This window comes from Rhinolophus sinicus, chromosome 1, assembly GCF_057876585.1.
Source record: "Rhinolophus sinicus isolate RSI-liver-muscle chromosome 1, RSI-T2T, whole genome shotgun sequence".
Lineage (NCBI taxonomy): Eukaryota > Metazoa > Chordata > Mammalia > Chiroptera > Rhinolophidae > Rhinolophus > Rhinolophus sinicus.
The window spans coordinates 154,894,530-154,912,076 of NC_142501.1; the positions used below are offsets into that span (position 1 = coordinate 154,894,530).

Below are 17,547 nucleotides of genomic sequence, written 5' to 3' on the forward strand. Positions count from 1 at the left end.
GGACAATAAACTTAAAGTTTCCTTGCAGATTTTACCATAATATATAGTTAAGTAATTTTTGGTCACTTCAGGAGCTTCAATTTCTCAATAGTCTGTTTAAATCAAATGTGTACCCTGGAGCCTCCATAAATGTTTAAATCAAATCTGTTAAGTGAATTGCAAAGCCATTTTAAAATAAATATAATTCATTTTCCCAATTAAAAACAAAACGAGTAGGTTTTTGTGACAAGTGAGCTGGTTGCATCCTGAGCTGCATCTGGGTAGGCCTGGGACACCAACTAGGAAAGCACATTTAGTACCAGAGCCGGTAAAGTGGTGGCTGCCAAGGGACCGGGCCAGACTTGTCCTAATTAAATCTTCGATTCCCAGAACTGAATCAGGAGTCCCGCGGAGCGACAGAAAACATCTTTGCCCTGAGGCTGGAAGGTCCGCCAGTAGGTGTTTCAGGTGAGCAAACCGAGCTACCTAAGCGCAGTAAACGCAGCCGATTACCCGTAAATAACTCGCAGCCTAATCTCTGGAAAGACTTATTCCGGGGACATCCGGGATGCAGGGGGCGGGGCGACGTCCAGACGTTGTGTCACGTTCCCCGGCTTGTTCCGCTTCCCCGCCCCTCTCCGCACTGTGACGTTCCCAGGGAGGAACGAAGCGTAAACAGCGCAGGGCATTTCGGGAGCGGGAGTGTTTCACGCAGGAAGCAGGCTCCATTTTAGCGCCGCTGGCCGTTGCCATCTGTTTCCCTACCCTCCCCTTTGCCCCCTCCCGTCCCCAAGTCTCAACGGGTAGGCTGGGCCTAGGCCTCCGGAGGCTGGAGTGCAAGGAGGGAACGGAGAAAGGGCAGAAGCGGGGAGAAAAAGGGTGAGTCGCGAAAGGTGAGTGGTGGAGGCCACGGTGCGAAGCGCGCAGCCCGGCGTACGGACTGACGGACGTGCCTGTGCTAGTGCTGCCGCGGCTGGGGCCCCCGCGCGAGTCGCGTCGGAGCGGCGACGGCGGCGGCGGCAGCAGCGGAAACAGGAGAGGAGCAATGGCGGCCGACAGCCGGGAGGAGAAAGGTTAGTGCGAGGAAAGGTGACGGGCGGAGGCGGGGCTCGGGAGTGGATCAGTGGAACCGCGGTTCTGGGTTGCGGGATGGGGGTTGGGAGGTTAGCTTCCCGACGCGGAGCCGGTCCCCCGCACCGGGACCCTTGAACTCATTGGAAGAGACCAGGCCTGCTCTTTCCCGGTTCGGTCTCCATTTGACTTAACACTTCATCTAGCCTATGGTTTTTCTTTGATCCTAATTCTCCTCTTCACTTTCCGTTTAGCTGTCCTGGGCGCAGCTGAGAGAAGGCCTGTTCTGAGTTGCGGGCCCTTAGGTTTATTTTCTGGCAGGATTATGCGTATGTAATGCGTATTTTCAGTACATCCTTTTCTGTTAGGCTACATTTCAAAATCCCTTAATGCCACGATCAAAGCTGGTAGTCTAGTACGTGAGCATATTTAAGAAGTCGTATAGGTGGATTATTGATCTCGAGAAATACCTACAAATAACTTGAGGCTGTTTTTGTTACATGGGCAAAGTGGAAAGAAGTGCCCATTTGGTTCCTCGAATACTTATTTTGGAAGACATGATGTTTGAAAAAAGATAATTATATGAATTAGGCCTGCAAAAAAAAAATCCTGGCCACTATTTTGATGGAAGCACATTTTGTGTAGCTCCCAGGGGGTATAACCGGGAACAAATGGGTGTAATTCATAAGAGAGCTGGAGGGATAAAATTATGGAGAAATATAGGAAGAACTGATGTATCAGAACCGAACCTCATGTCTTTTAAAACACCGACCTCTCAGGACCTAGAGATGTGAATGTAGGTCCTGGATCAGTACGTGTCTGGAGAATGGTCTCAGTCAGATGCTTCCTTAAGTTCTTTTCCAACCCTAAATTAGCATGATAGTTTTGGAAAGCTTGTATTTGATACAGAAAAAATGTTGCACAGCTTACTGCTCTGTATTTCACAGACCTACCCTCTCGTGTGCCTAATTAATTTTGGGTAGGGATTTGTTAAATGGGCTCTAGAGTCTAGTTGCACTAGGCCTGTGCTTTTTTCTTAAGTTTTCTCCTTAAGAAGTGTCTTCATACTTCAAATTGCTCTAGGATAGGGAAAAGTTTGGGAAGGGGAGTGGGTGGGAATGTTTTTTAAGATATTGCTCCTATCTTAAAGCAGCTCAATAATTAGGTTATAGTAGTTTGATTTTTTAAATGAATTCTAAAAAAATCTGCATCCCCATTTTTTTGAGAAATCAGAATGTGAACATAGGATTGCATGGTGTTAGTGAATAAAGGAAACTGCTTTTAATTAGTAAAGTCCATTATTAAACTAGATAATTTTAATCAATAATAATTAGTCAAAGTTTGATTGTTTCAGAGTGTACTCTGTGAGCTTTGTGTATAGGAGTGGATGGACAGTGGTTGTGGTGGGTGAAAAATCAAATACAATGAGTAAAACTCAGTACTCTGAAGAATTCATTGTTAAGATGAACGTAGTTATAAATCAGTAATAGGCACAGTAATGTACATTGAGGAAGGAAAGTGGGTATGTTTTGAATATTTTGTGTTAGAAACAGATTTATTGATGATAATGCAGTTCAAATACATAAATTTTATAACTAATTGGGGAGTAGTAATGCCACCTATTAGCAGTACTTAGTATAAATTGTCCAGTTTTTGAAAGGCCTCACATTTGTGTAGTTTTTAAAAAACTTGATTTCTATAATTGAACTTACGTATTTTAAAACTTCTGATATAAGTGCTTATCTTTATAGTTTAGATCAAAGATTATGTAGGTCACTGGGGAAGCTAGCAAATACAGTCCTACTAGAATTGCTTATTTAATTTTGGAATGGGAAGATTTCTAGAATAACTCATTTTGCAAATAAGGAAACAGCCCTAGGGTATTTCACTTACTTGTTCGTCGTCACACAGCTAGAATAATAGCCAGAATTAGAATCAATACTTGACTCTTCCTTCTCATACTTGAACAAGAAAAAGTGGGAAGCTAAGTACTTACTGTCATCAGTTATCTTAAGAAACATTAGAAGATTATAAAGATAACCCCTGTAAGAATCTTATACATGTCACATACCTTAGGTCCCTTTTAAATGATTTCATAAATGGGGTAAGATTTTGATAAGAAATGAGTTTAAGTTGTAGAGATTTGCTATTCATCACTGAACAGGCAAAAGACTTTTGGTTATAAAGTCATTCGATTATTGGGCTTTGCACATTAGCTGTGTAATAAACACATTAAGTTCTATAATGGTTCTATGATACCCATACTTAGAAACTGAAGCCTATATAACTGGACAAATTGCCAGCTGCCTCTGATTCCTGTGGTGATTATTTGTCCCAAAAGTAGATTTGAAGGACATTGGAATGGTGGTGGTGGTAACTAATGTTAAATGCCATTCCCCCTCCCCCCAACCCCCTTCAAGCTGTTGTTTCTATCTAGTTCTATCTAGTTGTTTAGGACACAGTTCCCTGGCCCACGCTCGTGGTATTAGGAGCCTTGCATTACCCCCCCCCCCACACACACACACAGTTGGTCTCCGGTCACTGGTCGGCCGCTCACAACAGCTCGCGGCCGCTCTTGCTGGCTGCCCTCGCTGGTTGCCAGCCTCTAACACGGGCCACCGGCTGCTCATGGCAGCACACAGTAGCCCATGCCGACCTCCAGCTGCTCACAGCAGCCCACCTCCAGAGAGAACCATTGTTCACAATCTTAGCTGTAAAGGGCACAGCTCAATGGCCCATGTGGGAATCAAACCAGCGACGCGCTCCAACCACCTGAGCCACCTGGCCGGCCCAAATACCATTTTTCCATATGAGGAAAGACACATCTTTTATATTACAAACACCTTGTATGAATTTTAGGCTTTTATAAAGTTCTCTCCAAAGCATAGTTATAAAAGGGTAATGTATCCAAAGTGTGGATAATTACCACTTTCATAAGTAACATGTTTTCTATATTACCAAACTGGAAGCTCCAAGAGGGCCAGTAGCATGTCTGTCTTGTTCACCAGGTTCCTAGTGTACGGTGATTGTGTCTTATGCCTTGCAGGGTTGTAAATCGTTAGCCCAAGGAATTCATTAATAACTGACTAGTTACATGACATTTGCTATCGATGTCCAAAGCCAAGAGTTTCAAAGTTTAAATTATATATGTACACACACATGCAGGCAAGTACATATACATATATACACAGTTATACATATGCACACATGTATATACATCTTGTGGCCCTCACTATATAGTAAGTCCATAGCATAAAATTGACTGTTGGCCCACTTTAGTTAGGTATCTCTAAAGTATAGAGTAGTATGTATTTGATATGCTAATGTATTTGTTTTACCCATAGAAGTAGGATAAAAAATTAAAAATGTTCCATGTAGACTTCAAATGTATGCTTTTTGGAAGACAAGAAATTTGGATGGGATGGGAAATCCTAGTCTCTACACTTCATAAGAGGAATGACAGATTTGAATGACAAAAAAGTAACTGAGAAACTGGTCTAATGTGAAATGTAACAGAAGGGTAGGTTCCAGGAAATCTTGTTCAATTGTCAAACCCTACTCAAATTATTAAATGAATAAAATAAAAAATAATGTACTCTGGTGACCTGTTTTGGAAAAGAAAATGTATAGTATATTTAACTACCCGGTTTTCTTTCTCTAAATACGCTGGATCTTAAGTCTGATGCTGGCCCCTGAAATAAATAATGCTTTGTATCTCCTGACCCAGAAGCTTTCCAGGGGTCAAAAAAAAAAAAAGACGACTGTGTCTCAGATAAAGGTTAATTTTCTACACTGATACTCCCGAGGTTAAGATTTGTGGTCTTCCTGGGCCAGGAATTTCAAGAGTAAGGTTTAATTCTGGTATAGTGGAAAGAGCACTGCATTTGAATTCATAGTTGTGAGATTTTAGTCATCACTTTAATTCTGTGGCCTTCATTTTGAAATTCTTGTTACATACATAACCTTTTAAAGGTTAAAACTACTTTGCAAGCAGTTAGATTTTTAAGTTCACATGTTTATCTAAAACAAAAATCCCCCAATCAAGCAACAAAATAAAATACAAGCCTTGTTTCTTCTGACATCTTAACCAGTTTTTGAACAGGCTCTAAAAATAATGATTCTCTTTATTTCCTTGTTTTGAGTCCTATACCCCTGAATCTGTACATTTATCTCAAAATTCAGTTTGCTAATAGCTTGAGTTGATAAGTGAGATCGTGCGAGCTTTCACCAGTGATCAAAATAAAGGTCATATATACATCATATATTGTGAATGCAAAATGTTCACAGATGATTGCACATCCTTCCACAGAAGACTCAAGCTAGCAGCAGCCTCTTTTGTTTTGTTTTTAATTGAGGCAACATTTAAAAGTCATGCAATTCCAAATAAAAATCTGAATTTGGGGATCCTCTTGAAAATTTGGAAGATTAGACAACACTGTTTGCATCCTGTCAAGGCAGTTAATCCACTGGAGTTGAGAAGGCTTGTCCCTGTAGCATTCTTACTGTTTCACAAAGTACATATTGTATACTAAAACTAGAATTTGGCGTACCTATGCCTCAGTGTCTATTGAACTGAATCTTCAATTTATTTGCAGTTATTAACATCAGTATTTTACTCAGGATTTGCAGGCTTATATGCATAGTAAGGTCAGGCAGATAAAGTACTTGCTTAATACAATAGGTGATGGTGAGTATTAGGTTAAAAAAAGTAAAAGCAAGTATGGTCTGTGTTCAGACAGTATTAGTAAATACACTGATTTACCAGGCATAAACCCAGATTTTCTCATGCATAACCTCGACATATATTACCTTCTCTGTGTCTTAACGGAAGACTATCAGGACTGCTCCAGCTGGTAGTTTTCAGGTGATAATCTGGGCCTCTAATGATTAAATAGTCCTTTAAAAAATACTGGATCTGGATTTTTATATTAAATAGTTATTAGAGTTTTCAAAAAAAGACAAGCGTTTAAGAACTAGATTCATCTTTCTGGCTGTTAGTGTATAACTCTAAGATGGATGTGAATTTTAGCCGTAAATGGAAACATACTGAAGCATTTTGTGTTTCATTTGAGCTAATTCATTGCACTGACACGTGAAAGAAATTCATTTTGTGGCATGGTAAATTCAGTTTTCGAGGTTTTAAAATATTTTTTTAAGACTAGCTCTTTATATAGACTTAACCAGAGAAACTTAATGTGAAGTGCTTTATCATAGAAATGATAAAGCATTAGAGTTATTTTTATCGTATGTAAATTGTATGTTCATAGAACTCTTCTTAACCTGGAATTTTCTAACCCTTTTTCATTTAACTGTTACTATGCTTATGTTGGGTTGCTGCTGTCAAACTACTATGAAGTAATTGAATACATACATATTTCTATACAGAATAATAATGTTAAATTTCAGGACAGAGTGATTTGAAACATTTATTAAGGTAATTTAAAGAAAGTCACCCTAGGGAACTTGCGGACATTGCTGTATCTCTCAAAGAGTTATTTCTTTCCAAAAAGGATATGTCAGTGATGATTGGTCTCTAACCTGCAGTAGCTTCTGAAAATCTTAAAATAATCTTTTCTTCATGGCCAATTCTAAATTGAAAAAAAAAATGAATTAAAATATGTGCTAAGTGTACTTTTTCTAGCCAATGAAAGAAGGGGTCAGAAGAAGCACTTTAAGTTAGCTTTATAACCCAATGTTGTAAACTTTCATTTTTTTAAAACCAGACTTTGGGCTTTAAAAAATACACCTTACAGGGCGGCCGGATGGCTCAGTTGGTTAGAGCGCAAACTCGCACCAACAAAGTTACTGGTTCAATCCCCGCATGGGATGGTGGGCTGCGCCCTCTGCAACTAAAGATTGAAAACGACAACTGGCCTTGGAGCTGAGCTGCGCCCTCCACAACCAGATTAAAGGACAATGACTTGGAGCTGATGGGCCCTGGAGAAACACACTGTTCTCCAATATTCCCCAATAAAACGTATTGAAAAAAAAAATGCACCTTACAGTTAAAATACTTAAATTTAAACAAAACTAAGTAGATGGTAGTTTTGGAAACATCTACCAAGTATTTGACACTTCTCCCAACAATAAATGGAGTCTCTGTCTCCTGTTTAAACCTGGGTAGACTGTTGTGATTACCTCTGAATAAAATGTAGTGTTGCTGAGCTTCTTCTGCCTGGCCCTTTCTCTGTTGGGATCTGTACCTCTTTAGAGGCCTAAACTACCATGTAAGAGGTCTGCCTACCCTGAAGCTGCCATGGTGGAGAGTGACCACAGAAAGAAATGCCCTAGAAACCCCAGCTGTTTTGAGTCTTCCCAGCCTAGGTGCCAGCCAGACATGCGAATACACAAGCCTTCAGATGATGCTAACTCTAGCCACCGTCTAACTGCAGCCGTCTGAGAGACCCTGGTTGAACTCCAGAACCATAAGCAATAATGATTTCTGGGTGGCATGTATAGCAGTAGATAATCAGATCATGTATATATTTATCTGAGTTAAAGAAGATTTTGTTTTGTGTTTTGGACCAAATTTTGTATGTCATGTACCCTAGTTATTAAGGTTTGTGGCAGGCGAGATTTATTAGAATCTGATAGTAATAGGAAAAGACTTACAGGCTGAAAACTCACCAGGAGATTCACATAATTGCCTTCCTGTTCCCTTCCCCAAACATTGATATTTTATTTTAAATGCCTCAGAGGTGAAGAAACTGGAGCTCAGACTGGTATTTCCCCAAGGCCTAGCTTAAATGATAATCTGGATTTTCATACTACTTCTGAATCCAGATCTCTTTCCTGTATATCATATTTCAGTAAACAAATAATGGTACGTGATAGAGAAAAGTAACTTGTGGTCATTTATATCATGGGTTGGCAAACTGTTTGTAAAAGGTCTGACTATAAATGATATTTTAGGCTTTATGTGAGCCATACAAGGTGTTTGTCATATATTCTTGTTTGCTTTTGTGTTTCTAAACACAACCTTAAAAATGCAGGAACCTTTCTTTTCTCGTGGGTCAAAAACAAGCCATGGGCTGAATTCATTCATCCTGCAGGTCTTAGTTTGCCGATATTGTGATAAAACCATGGTTAGCTTATTGATATCACTGACTATAATACAGATGAAAATGTGTAGACCAGTAAGTGAGGATGTTAATGGTTGATTTTAAAGTAAATTTAAGATGCAGTAATATTAGTAATACAGAGCTCTCTGGTACACTAATTTGAAATTAATCTACTAGTGCATGCTACCTTTTAATCATTTGCATTTTGTTTCTTTACACTTTGTTTAAAGGTGCTTTTAATGTTCCTCATCTAATTTAACCCTAGATTTAGAAAGCCTGAACTCTAGACTCACATCCATTTGTTTCTAGACAAGTAAATTTGGTGAACTTGAACTTTTGAGCTTCTGTGTCTTTTTCTGCAAAGTAATGGTAGAATATACCTTATGTGTTTCATATGACTATATATGATGTATGTGAAAGTGATAGTATTGAAAAAGGAAGCATTGGTTAATATTTGTTTTAAAAATTTGTAGATGCTTTCTAAAGCTGCAACAAATCTCTAAAATTTGACTAATATAATTATTAAAGCTTTTTAAAGCAGTACTTCTTTAAAATAGGGAAACCATGATTCAGGCATATCTGAAATTTAAATTGATTTAAATTAAACTGCACAGTTCTTTCATTCTGTGTTAGATTTAGCACATATAAAACGTATAATTTCATGTGAATTCAAGCTTTGGGTTGATATGTCTAATTAAGAATTAGTGGTTTCATGAAGAGATTTGTGTAGCACTGTTTATTTACTTGCCTATTTTGTTGTGATAGTTTAAAATTTTTTGTTTCAACACATGTATTTCTGTCATGATTTGTTGGGACCCACTTTTTTACTGACTAGCGAGCTTTTACCCAAGAATCATTAAATATGTGCAAAACTTGAACTTTTTTCTATCAAGTTACATGTTTTTTTATTTATAATATAGAGTCTAAAAATTGTTTGCCACCTTTCATATCTCGAGAGAATTTCCTCCTTGGTGAAAAAGGTGAATCCAGAAGATGAGAGAAGCCTTTTTGATTGGCATGCCTTGATTTTAAATAACATTTAAATGAATAAGTAACCAAAAATATAGTATATATTCATTTTAGAAAAGTGGTAAAATACAGATAAACATTGTTACCACCCAAAGAAATCAATTGCTGTGCCATTCCATATATTCATTTTAGAAAAGTGGTACAATACAGATAAACATTGTTACCACCCAAAGAAATCAATTGCTGTGCCATCCAGGCATATGTAATTTTCAGATGTTCTGAATTAGCGACTGTGTCTGGCTCCAAATACAGAGGAAGGTGTTAGTTACATTTTCCATGTCCTACCTAACTTTGCTTTCCTTCTTATAATGCCTACCTTAACTGTTGTATTTCTCTTTAGTCACTTAATTTCTGTCACCGTTTGGGGAACTATGAATCCCAACTAACTTGTTTATAGACAAGGGTTCATAACCATTGCTATACTTTGAATGTGCTTTGCTTTTTGGTTGGAGCCATAAATTGTCCTATCTCATCAGTTTCATGACTTTATACCTCTCATTACCACACCTTAGATTTAGAAAGATATTTTTGATACCGAATACTTAGTGTTGAAAACATTCACCTTTAGTGCGTTATTTTTAAAAATAAATTTAAAGAAGAAAGAAACATTTGCATGTATTTTTAAGATTAATTTTTGAGGGTGGCGTGGGGTGGCAAAACTGAGTTATAAGTTTTCATGATCATTGAATAGTATGTCAATTATAGTCAGTAGTTGCCTCGTGTGAACAAGTTACACTTTCATAGTCCATACCAGCAGCCTCAAACATTTTTGATTATGTAGCACGTCCATTTTTTTCTTTTAACTTTATTTTGACATTATTTCGGGCAAAAAGGATCGCTGTAAGAATAGTGCGAATAATTTTCCTTTTCAACTGCATTCCACAAATGTTAACATTTTACCACATTTGTCTTTCTTATTCATATTCTCTCTCACACACACATTCTAAGTGTATATATGTGGATGGGATATATGCATGCAGACACTTTTTTCCTGAACCATTTGTCAGTTGGAGGCACGATCCTGCTTTGTCCCTAAATCCTGAAGAATGTATTTCCTAAAAATTAGGACTTTTACTTAACTATAGTACATACTTTCAAAAGTGGGAAGTTAACATTGATACTTATTACCGTGTTTCCCCCAAAATAAGACCTACCCAGAAAACAAGCCCTAGCATGATTTTTCAGGATGACATTCCCTGAACATAAGCCCTAATGCTTCTTTTAGAGCAAAACTTAATGTAAGACTCGGTCTTATTTTCGGGGAAACACGGTATAATCTACAGACCTTATTTAGATTTCACTAGTTTTCCCAGTTGTGTTTCAGATCAAGTGCTATGTTCATTTAATCATGTCACTTTGGTCTCCTTTAAATTGGAGTACTTCCTTAGTGTTTGTATTTCATGCCATTGACATTTTTGGACCCTTAATTTGGGTTTGTTTGATGTTTCCTCAGGTGTAGGTTCAGATTTTGCATTTTTCATAGTAATATCACAGAATAGGTCTATATTCAGCACATCATACCAGGAGGTCCATGATGTTGATTTGACCCATTATTGATGATAACAACTTTTATTACTTGGTTACTCTGGAATCTGCCAGTTTATCTTTTGGTAATCAATAAGTATCTTGCAGGGATTTAACAAATCCTTAATAAATGTATGGTTTTGAGTTATACACATGTATTTCTATACTAATTTATCATGCACATTTTAAGCAGTTACAAAATATAAAAATTAAAGGAGTGAGATACAAATGTAGAAGTGCTGACGTTTTATTTTGTACCCCAGTATATTCCTTCCACACCCTCTGGGGTGTATACTCCGGGGCTTTGTTGAGCAGACTGTATCACGCCCATTATCTTGTATAGTTTTATAGGAATTATTCTTATGTCTTAATTCTGAAGTGAAAGCTTCTTGAGGGTTATGTTCTTATTCTGTAGCCTCAGCATAGCAACTACTCAAAGATAAATGCTTAATGATAATGATTTTTCCATATTTTCAATTTTCTTGCTTTCAGATGGAGAACTTAATGTTTTAGATGATATTTTGACTGAAGTACCAGAACAGGATGATGAACTGTATAATCCAGAGAGTGAACAAGATAAAAACGAGAAAAAGGGTATGGAAGATTTCTGTTATTTTTTTTTTTAAATAACAGTTTAAATAGAGATTTAATTTCTTAAGAAAGTGACTTTGCTTTTGTACTTGTTTCTTGAGACAGTTAATACCAAAAACACAATCATACACTGTGGTATCTAATTCCATATGAATAAGAGTAATGCTGTTTCAAATGTGTGAAACATGTCAAATAAATTAATTTATTTCAATGTATGAGAGTTATGTTTGCTTTACGATTAACTTTGGAGTAAAAAATATTTCAGAATATTTTAAATAAATGAGGTTTTTTTTCCTCTCTGATACATAGTATCTTCATGTTTGGTGAAATAAATGGAATACGCAAATACTTTTATATGTCTTTTTAAATTGTGTTTTTAAGGATCAAAAAGAAAAAGTGACCGAATGGAATCTACTGACAGCAAGCGACAAAAGCCTTCTGTTCATTCAAGACAATTGATTTCTAAGCCACTGAGCTCATCAGTTAGCAATAACAAAAGAATAGTTAGTACAAAAGGAAAGTCAGTCACAGAGTACAAAAATGAAGAATATCAAAGATCTGAAAGAAACAAGCGTCTGGAAGCTGATCGAAAAATTCGTTTGTCAAGCAGTGCCTCCAGAGAACCTTACAAGACTCAACCTGACAAAACTTGTCTCCGGAAAAGGGATGCTGAAAGGAGGGCCAAATCCCCTACACCAGATGGTTCTGAGGTAGTAAATATTATTGCAGATATAAAACAGCATTTTTTTTGAGGCTTTAGAACTATTTATTCACTGTGACCTTGTGTATTATATGACTCTTGATTCCCTTTTTCTTTAAACATCAGAGAATTGGGCTTGAAGTGGATAGACGTGCAAGCAGATCCAGCCAATCTTCTAAGGAAGAAGTTAACTCTGAAGAATATGTCTCTGACCATGAGACTGGCAGCAGTGGTTCTTCTGATGAGCAAGGCAACAACACTGAGAATGAGGAGGAAGGGGTGGAAGATGTGGAGGAAGATGAAGAGGTAGAAGAAGATGCAGAGGAAGATGAGGTGGATGAAGATGGAGAGGAGGAGGAGGAGGAGGAGGAAGAAGAGGAGGAGGAGGAGGAAGAAGATGAAGAAGAATATGAACAGGATGAGCGAGATCAGAAGGAAGAGGGAAACGATTATGACACTCGAAGTGAGGCTAGTGACTCTGAGTCTGAATCCGTTTCCTTCACAGATGGGTCTGTCAGATCTGGTTCAGGCACAGATGGATCAGGTATTACTTTTTATTTGTAAAAATTTATTTTTTTAAAAAAAATATTTGACCTGTTTTATTTTTAAACATGCTTAAATTGACTTATAAAAAGTTTTGAGGAGATGGGGGATGTGAGAAAGACTGTCTTGCGGTTATTTTTAGTTAATTATATGCTCTTGAGTATTATAAATATGTGCGTTTTATTTTATTTTCCCCTCCCAGCTCCCCTGCCACTCCGGTTCAAGCCGTTGTTTCTCAGTCTTGTTGTGTAGGACACAGCTCCCTGGCCCATGCTGGTATTATGAGCCTTGCGCTGCAACCCCCCCCCCCCCCCCCCAGGCAGTCTGGCCACCTGCTGCTCCTGGCAGCACATGGTAGCCCACAGCAGCACAGTAGCCGACACCAGCCCACGGCAGTCCAGCTCCAGGGAGAGCCATTGTTCACCATCTTAGTTGTAGAGGCTGCAGCTCACTGGCCCATGTAGGAATCGAACCTGCGACCTCGACATTAGCACAGTGTTTCAACCACGTGAGCCGCTGGGCTGGCCCCAATATATGCATTTGAATAAGATTTACATACCTTTGTAAAGACGTTTTACAGCTACAAATTGATTGTGTTATAAATGAACACAAGTCCGATTTTTTTCTCTGTAAGGGAAATGTATTTCAGATTTTCATGTTATACAATTCTTAGATTTTCATATTAGTCAACAACAGCTTATTTGGACACTGATGTACTTGAAGTATATTCATATGGAACCCGTCTGCTCCTTATGACGATATTTACATGTTAAATGCCTCTAGACTTCCATTATGTGGCAATAGAAATCAAAACAATTCTGTTCCTTTCTTTTGGTAGCACAAACTTTCATTTCCATATCAGTGTTGACTCTCTGGGGCAGGGGCTCTAGATGGCTGGGCATAAAGGTGCAAAATGCAAACGAGTATTAAAATTCTTGTGGAGAGACTGGGTAAGCATCTTGGGTCATTCGTTCGTTACTACATGTCGTACCACTTTATACCTGTCCGATCCATGTAAATGTAGCAATCTTAGGTAATTGCAGTCACTAGGTTAAGGGGTTGCTTTTTGAGGGGTAAATTCAGAAGTTATAGCAAGGAGAGGTCAGTGTACTTAAAGATCTTTGGCCACTCTATGATGATTATACTCTCACAGCTGTCTTGCGTAAAGATGCAGCCAGATCAGCTACATAAGCAAAATGTACTAAACATTGGAATACAAGAAAAATCCTATTCTTTTGATATATAGGATAGTTACAAATTCATTATTATAGAATTTTAATCATTTTAGTAGTACATTGTTAGTAAATCATATTCTCGATATAGCTGATAGAGCAAATGGCCAGCTATTTCTAGTTCTTTTGGTAATCAATAAGTATCTTGCAGGGATTTAACAAATCCTTAATAAAAAGGATTGGCAATTGAAGTGCTTTCAATCTTCTGCTCACTAGAGATCTAACTTTGGGAGTTGTAGACAGGTTTTCAAAGGGAGTTGAAGGATAAAAAATTAAATGGAATAGATGAGTAGTTGGGTTTGATATTAAAAACTTGTGGAATATTTAATACTACTCTTATCATACATTTTGAAAACTGATGGGATATATTATAATTTTAATAGTGAATCGAGAACAAAAATTACATTGGTAATATAAAAGAATGTTTATTTATTATGGAGAAGTGTATAGCACCCGTGGGGTTAGGAACATTTTATTAATAGGAATCTTTATTTTGGTAACCATGTTATACACTATTTCTTAGAATTAAATGTTTGTCTTGTTTCAGTCCTTCAAGGGAGATTGATTTAAATGGGTAGGGCCTGAAATAATCTGCATTTTTAACAAGCTTCTAGAAAATGCTAATACTGTAGCAAGGTATTTATTCTTTATATTTTTGTAGATAAGATATTTCAAATTGAATGGGTAGCCAATGGTTTTATGAAACTTTGATAATCAAAACTATTAATAGAAGAGCTATATTTTTTTAAAAGAGATACCTGGAATTCTTTATTTTCCTTATTAAAGGAAAAATTGCAGATTTTCCTTGGGAGATCCCTTATGTGGAACATGTTTTAGAGGTTGTGTTTAGTATGCAGGAAATTATTCTCTTTATCATGGGGTATTTTCTCTTTATAATAATGTGCAAAAGAAAAATGAGGTAGATTTGAGACTCCTTGATTAGGAGATGTCAATTTTTAAATGCAAGGGATTACAGTTTCTGTGTCATGAATTTTTTAGATTTCAGTGTATTTTACCTACTTTTTCTTAGAATTTTCAGTAACTTCCTTACAGGTAAAGATGGCTGTTAAATGACTTTCATTGTCCTTTAGATCAGAAAAATAGTTGGGAGAGGGGATCATAACTTAAGAGCTGTGGAGTTATTTATACATAAAAGATGAAAAATCCTTGGAGATTTCTTACAGTGATGCTAGATTTAACATTACATAAAAACAGTTGGGTAGGATCCTAATTTTTTTCTTCATTATCATAGTAAGAGATCTTTTTAGTAATTTGAACCATAAAGTTTTTTTTAAATTAAATTTATTGGGGTAACATTGTTTAATAACATTAATAGAAATTTCAGGTATACAACTTTATAATACAGCATCTGTATACTCACCACCCAAAGTCTAGTCCCCTTCTGTCACCGTATGTTTAACTCCCATAAGGTACTGTTTTTAAACAGCAACAAGAGATGTATTATCCTGATCAATTCATAAGGCTTAGACTTCTAAATATTCAGAGGACAAATTAGAAGAAATGTTAGAATTTTTGAAGTACTGTAAAACAATTTTAACAAGATTTTATTTTTTTAATCTCTTTCATGTGGATGTGATATTTATTGATTCAGTGAATCCAGTTCCTACTGTATACAGGGACTATAGAATGTGTGGTCAGTCCGTGAATGAAACAGACATGCATGAGAAAGATTTGGGATTTGACAAAACCTGTTTCTCATCTATTGGGGCGAGATTCTCAGTCATTTTATACTAAAAGGCTTCAGTCTATTCACTTGAAGTCTTAATTGTTTGCCCTAAGGGAAAGTATTTTAAAACTTTTGAAAGTCATGTATCAATTTTCAAAGCCCTAAGCCTGGAAATAAATGCTTTTCTCTATAGCTGGTTATTTGAAATATTATTCCTTCATGGTTGCTACGTAGGTTTATATGGGCTTGGCTTTGTAATTGTGCCATTATGTGCTTTGCTCTTTCAGCTCTAAGTTAGGAAAATTAGATTCATTTACAAGCTTCTTACATCTACATGGAGAAGCAGTTATTAGTAAATAACAAAGGGAAAAGATGCTTAAAGAGACAAGGAACATAGGATGCCCTTGGAGTTGTCTGTCTTTAAATTACTTGGACCTAGAATCCTCTGTCAAGAATAGTAGTAAAATACCTTTTCTCTTTGCTCAGTAAAGATAAAGCTCAGGGTTTGTACTGTCTTTGCCAAGTTGCCTTAACCACCCCTCTAAATTGAGGTTTCCTTTTCTGTAAATGAGAATAATGGCGTTGTTTCTCATGAGCTTGTTATGAGTATTAAGGGAAATAATTTATTTAAAGCTTTTAAAGTAGTTTATAGAGTCATTATAGGGGATTGTTTGTAAGATCATTGATTATATTTCAGCCTTCTGGATATTTTAAATAAAGATATGTATATGCATTTTCTCCCTTCATATTCATTCTTCTAGCTGAAAAGTAAAGGGACTTATGCTGGTATAATTAAAATAACAGTAAAAAGACATGAGAGCCTGATTCCATCTTAGGTCGTCATTTGCATGCTTATAAAGTTCCAAATTAAGCTTGAAATGGTTCTTATATGACAGGTAATGGCAATTCTTTTCTGTCTACTGAAGATTCCTATCTTTTTTATAGAAATACATAGGGTATCATTAAGATATTAAGAATAAATTTTAAATTGGATTTGAAAATACAAGCAGTAAACAGGAAGGAAATGGTCAAGAAGAAAGGAATTGAAGACATAAAAACAAGCACTGGCCACCAGAAAGGAATAATTAATTTACTACAGTGTTTTGTTTTGTGTTTTTTTTTACAGTTGAAAAGCTTTAGATCTGGAGTTCGTTAGACATTTAAGATAGAATGAGTTGGAATTGTGATGAAGAATGATAGTATACTTTTTAAAAACGACTAAGAATAGCAGAATCTGATGCATAGAAGGGAATACAATAAATTTTATTGAAAGAAAAGTTGCATTTGCTTTGCAGGTTTTGTTTCCCCTCTTGGAAAAGTTTATTCAAGATCAGCTTTAGGATAAATAGTTCTCAATTATGGTCATGTGTTTTTATTGAAATTGGTGGGAGAAGCAATGAAATGTCCTTAGTTTTTGAACTGTCCTTGAAAGGGAACACCTTATTCTGAGGAAATTGAGGGATCCGGAGAGAGAGTAGCAATAACAATACTCAGGGATTAGGCAAAAGAACAGATACATAATGATAAATTCTTGTTACCTGTACCTATATTATGTTTTTTAAAATCTTGTTTGAATTCTTTTTAGATGAGAAAAAGAAGGAAAGGAAGAGAGCTAGAGGCATCTCGCCAATTGTTTTTGATAGGAGTGGAAGCTCTGCATCAGAGTCATATGCAGGTATTCTTATTTTACCTTTGTGATCATATCTGACTGATTCTAATGTAATCTGCCCTAGAAAGTGTGGAGGCTATAGTTAGTGTGAACTTGTTGATGTCCATTAGTATTGATTTTTGGCATGTTCAGTGTAATAATTCTAGAGGAAACTAAGCTTTTTCTTATTATTTTTATCTTGTTCTGTTACTGCTTAAGTGGAATTTCACTTTTTTTTCTTGGAAGATGATGATTCAGTGACTAGTTTTCTGAGTGGGAAACTGTTCAAATATACATTTTGTTTTAAAAAATCCAAACAACCCAAAAAGCCAAACACTCGTACACATTGAGAAGTATTTTTTTTGTGTGTGTGGGTGCGCCAGGAAGAATAATTTGTCTTGAATGAAAATTTTATGTGACAAGACTGTAGAAATTTTGTCTTATCTCTATTAAAGCTCAATCTGAACAAATGTACTTTGGCT

The 17,547-nt window shown here is 36.6% G+C and overlaps 1 protein-coding gene across 4 annotated transcripts in view; it reads left to right on the plus strand.

Moving 5' to 3' along the window:
- Positions 1 to 666: 666 nt before the first annotated feature.
- YTHDC1 (YTH N6-methyladenosine RNA binding protein C1) overlaps positions 667 to 17,547 on the plus strand; it is a 32,836-nt gene continuing 15,955 nt past the window's right edge. For 3 of the 4 annotated variants that reach the window (XM_019715644.3, XM_019715647.3, XM_019715648.3), the window contains exons 1-5: positions 672 to 1,052; positions 11,157 to 11,258; positions 11,637 to 11,965; positions 12,082 to 12,499; positions 17,003 to 17,092. In XM_019715644.3, coding sequence (XP_019571203.3) covers positions 1,025 to 1,052; positions 11,157 to 11,258; positions 11,637 to 11,965; positions 12,082 to 12,499; positions 17,003 to 17,092 — 967 coding nt within the window. In that variant the 5' untranslated portion in view covers positions 672 to 1,024. Of the gene's footprint in view, positions 1,053 to 11,156; positions 11,259 to 11,636; positions 11,966 to 12,081; positions 12,500 to 17,002; positions 17,093 to 17,547 lie in introns of all 4 variants that reach the window. The other variant, XM_019715645.3, reaches the window with a different exon arrangement.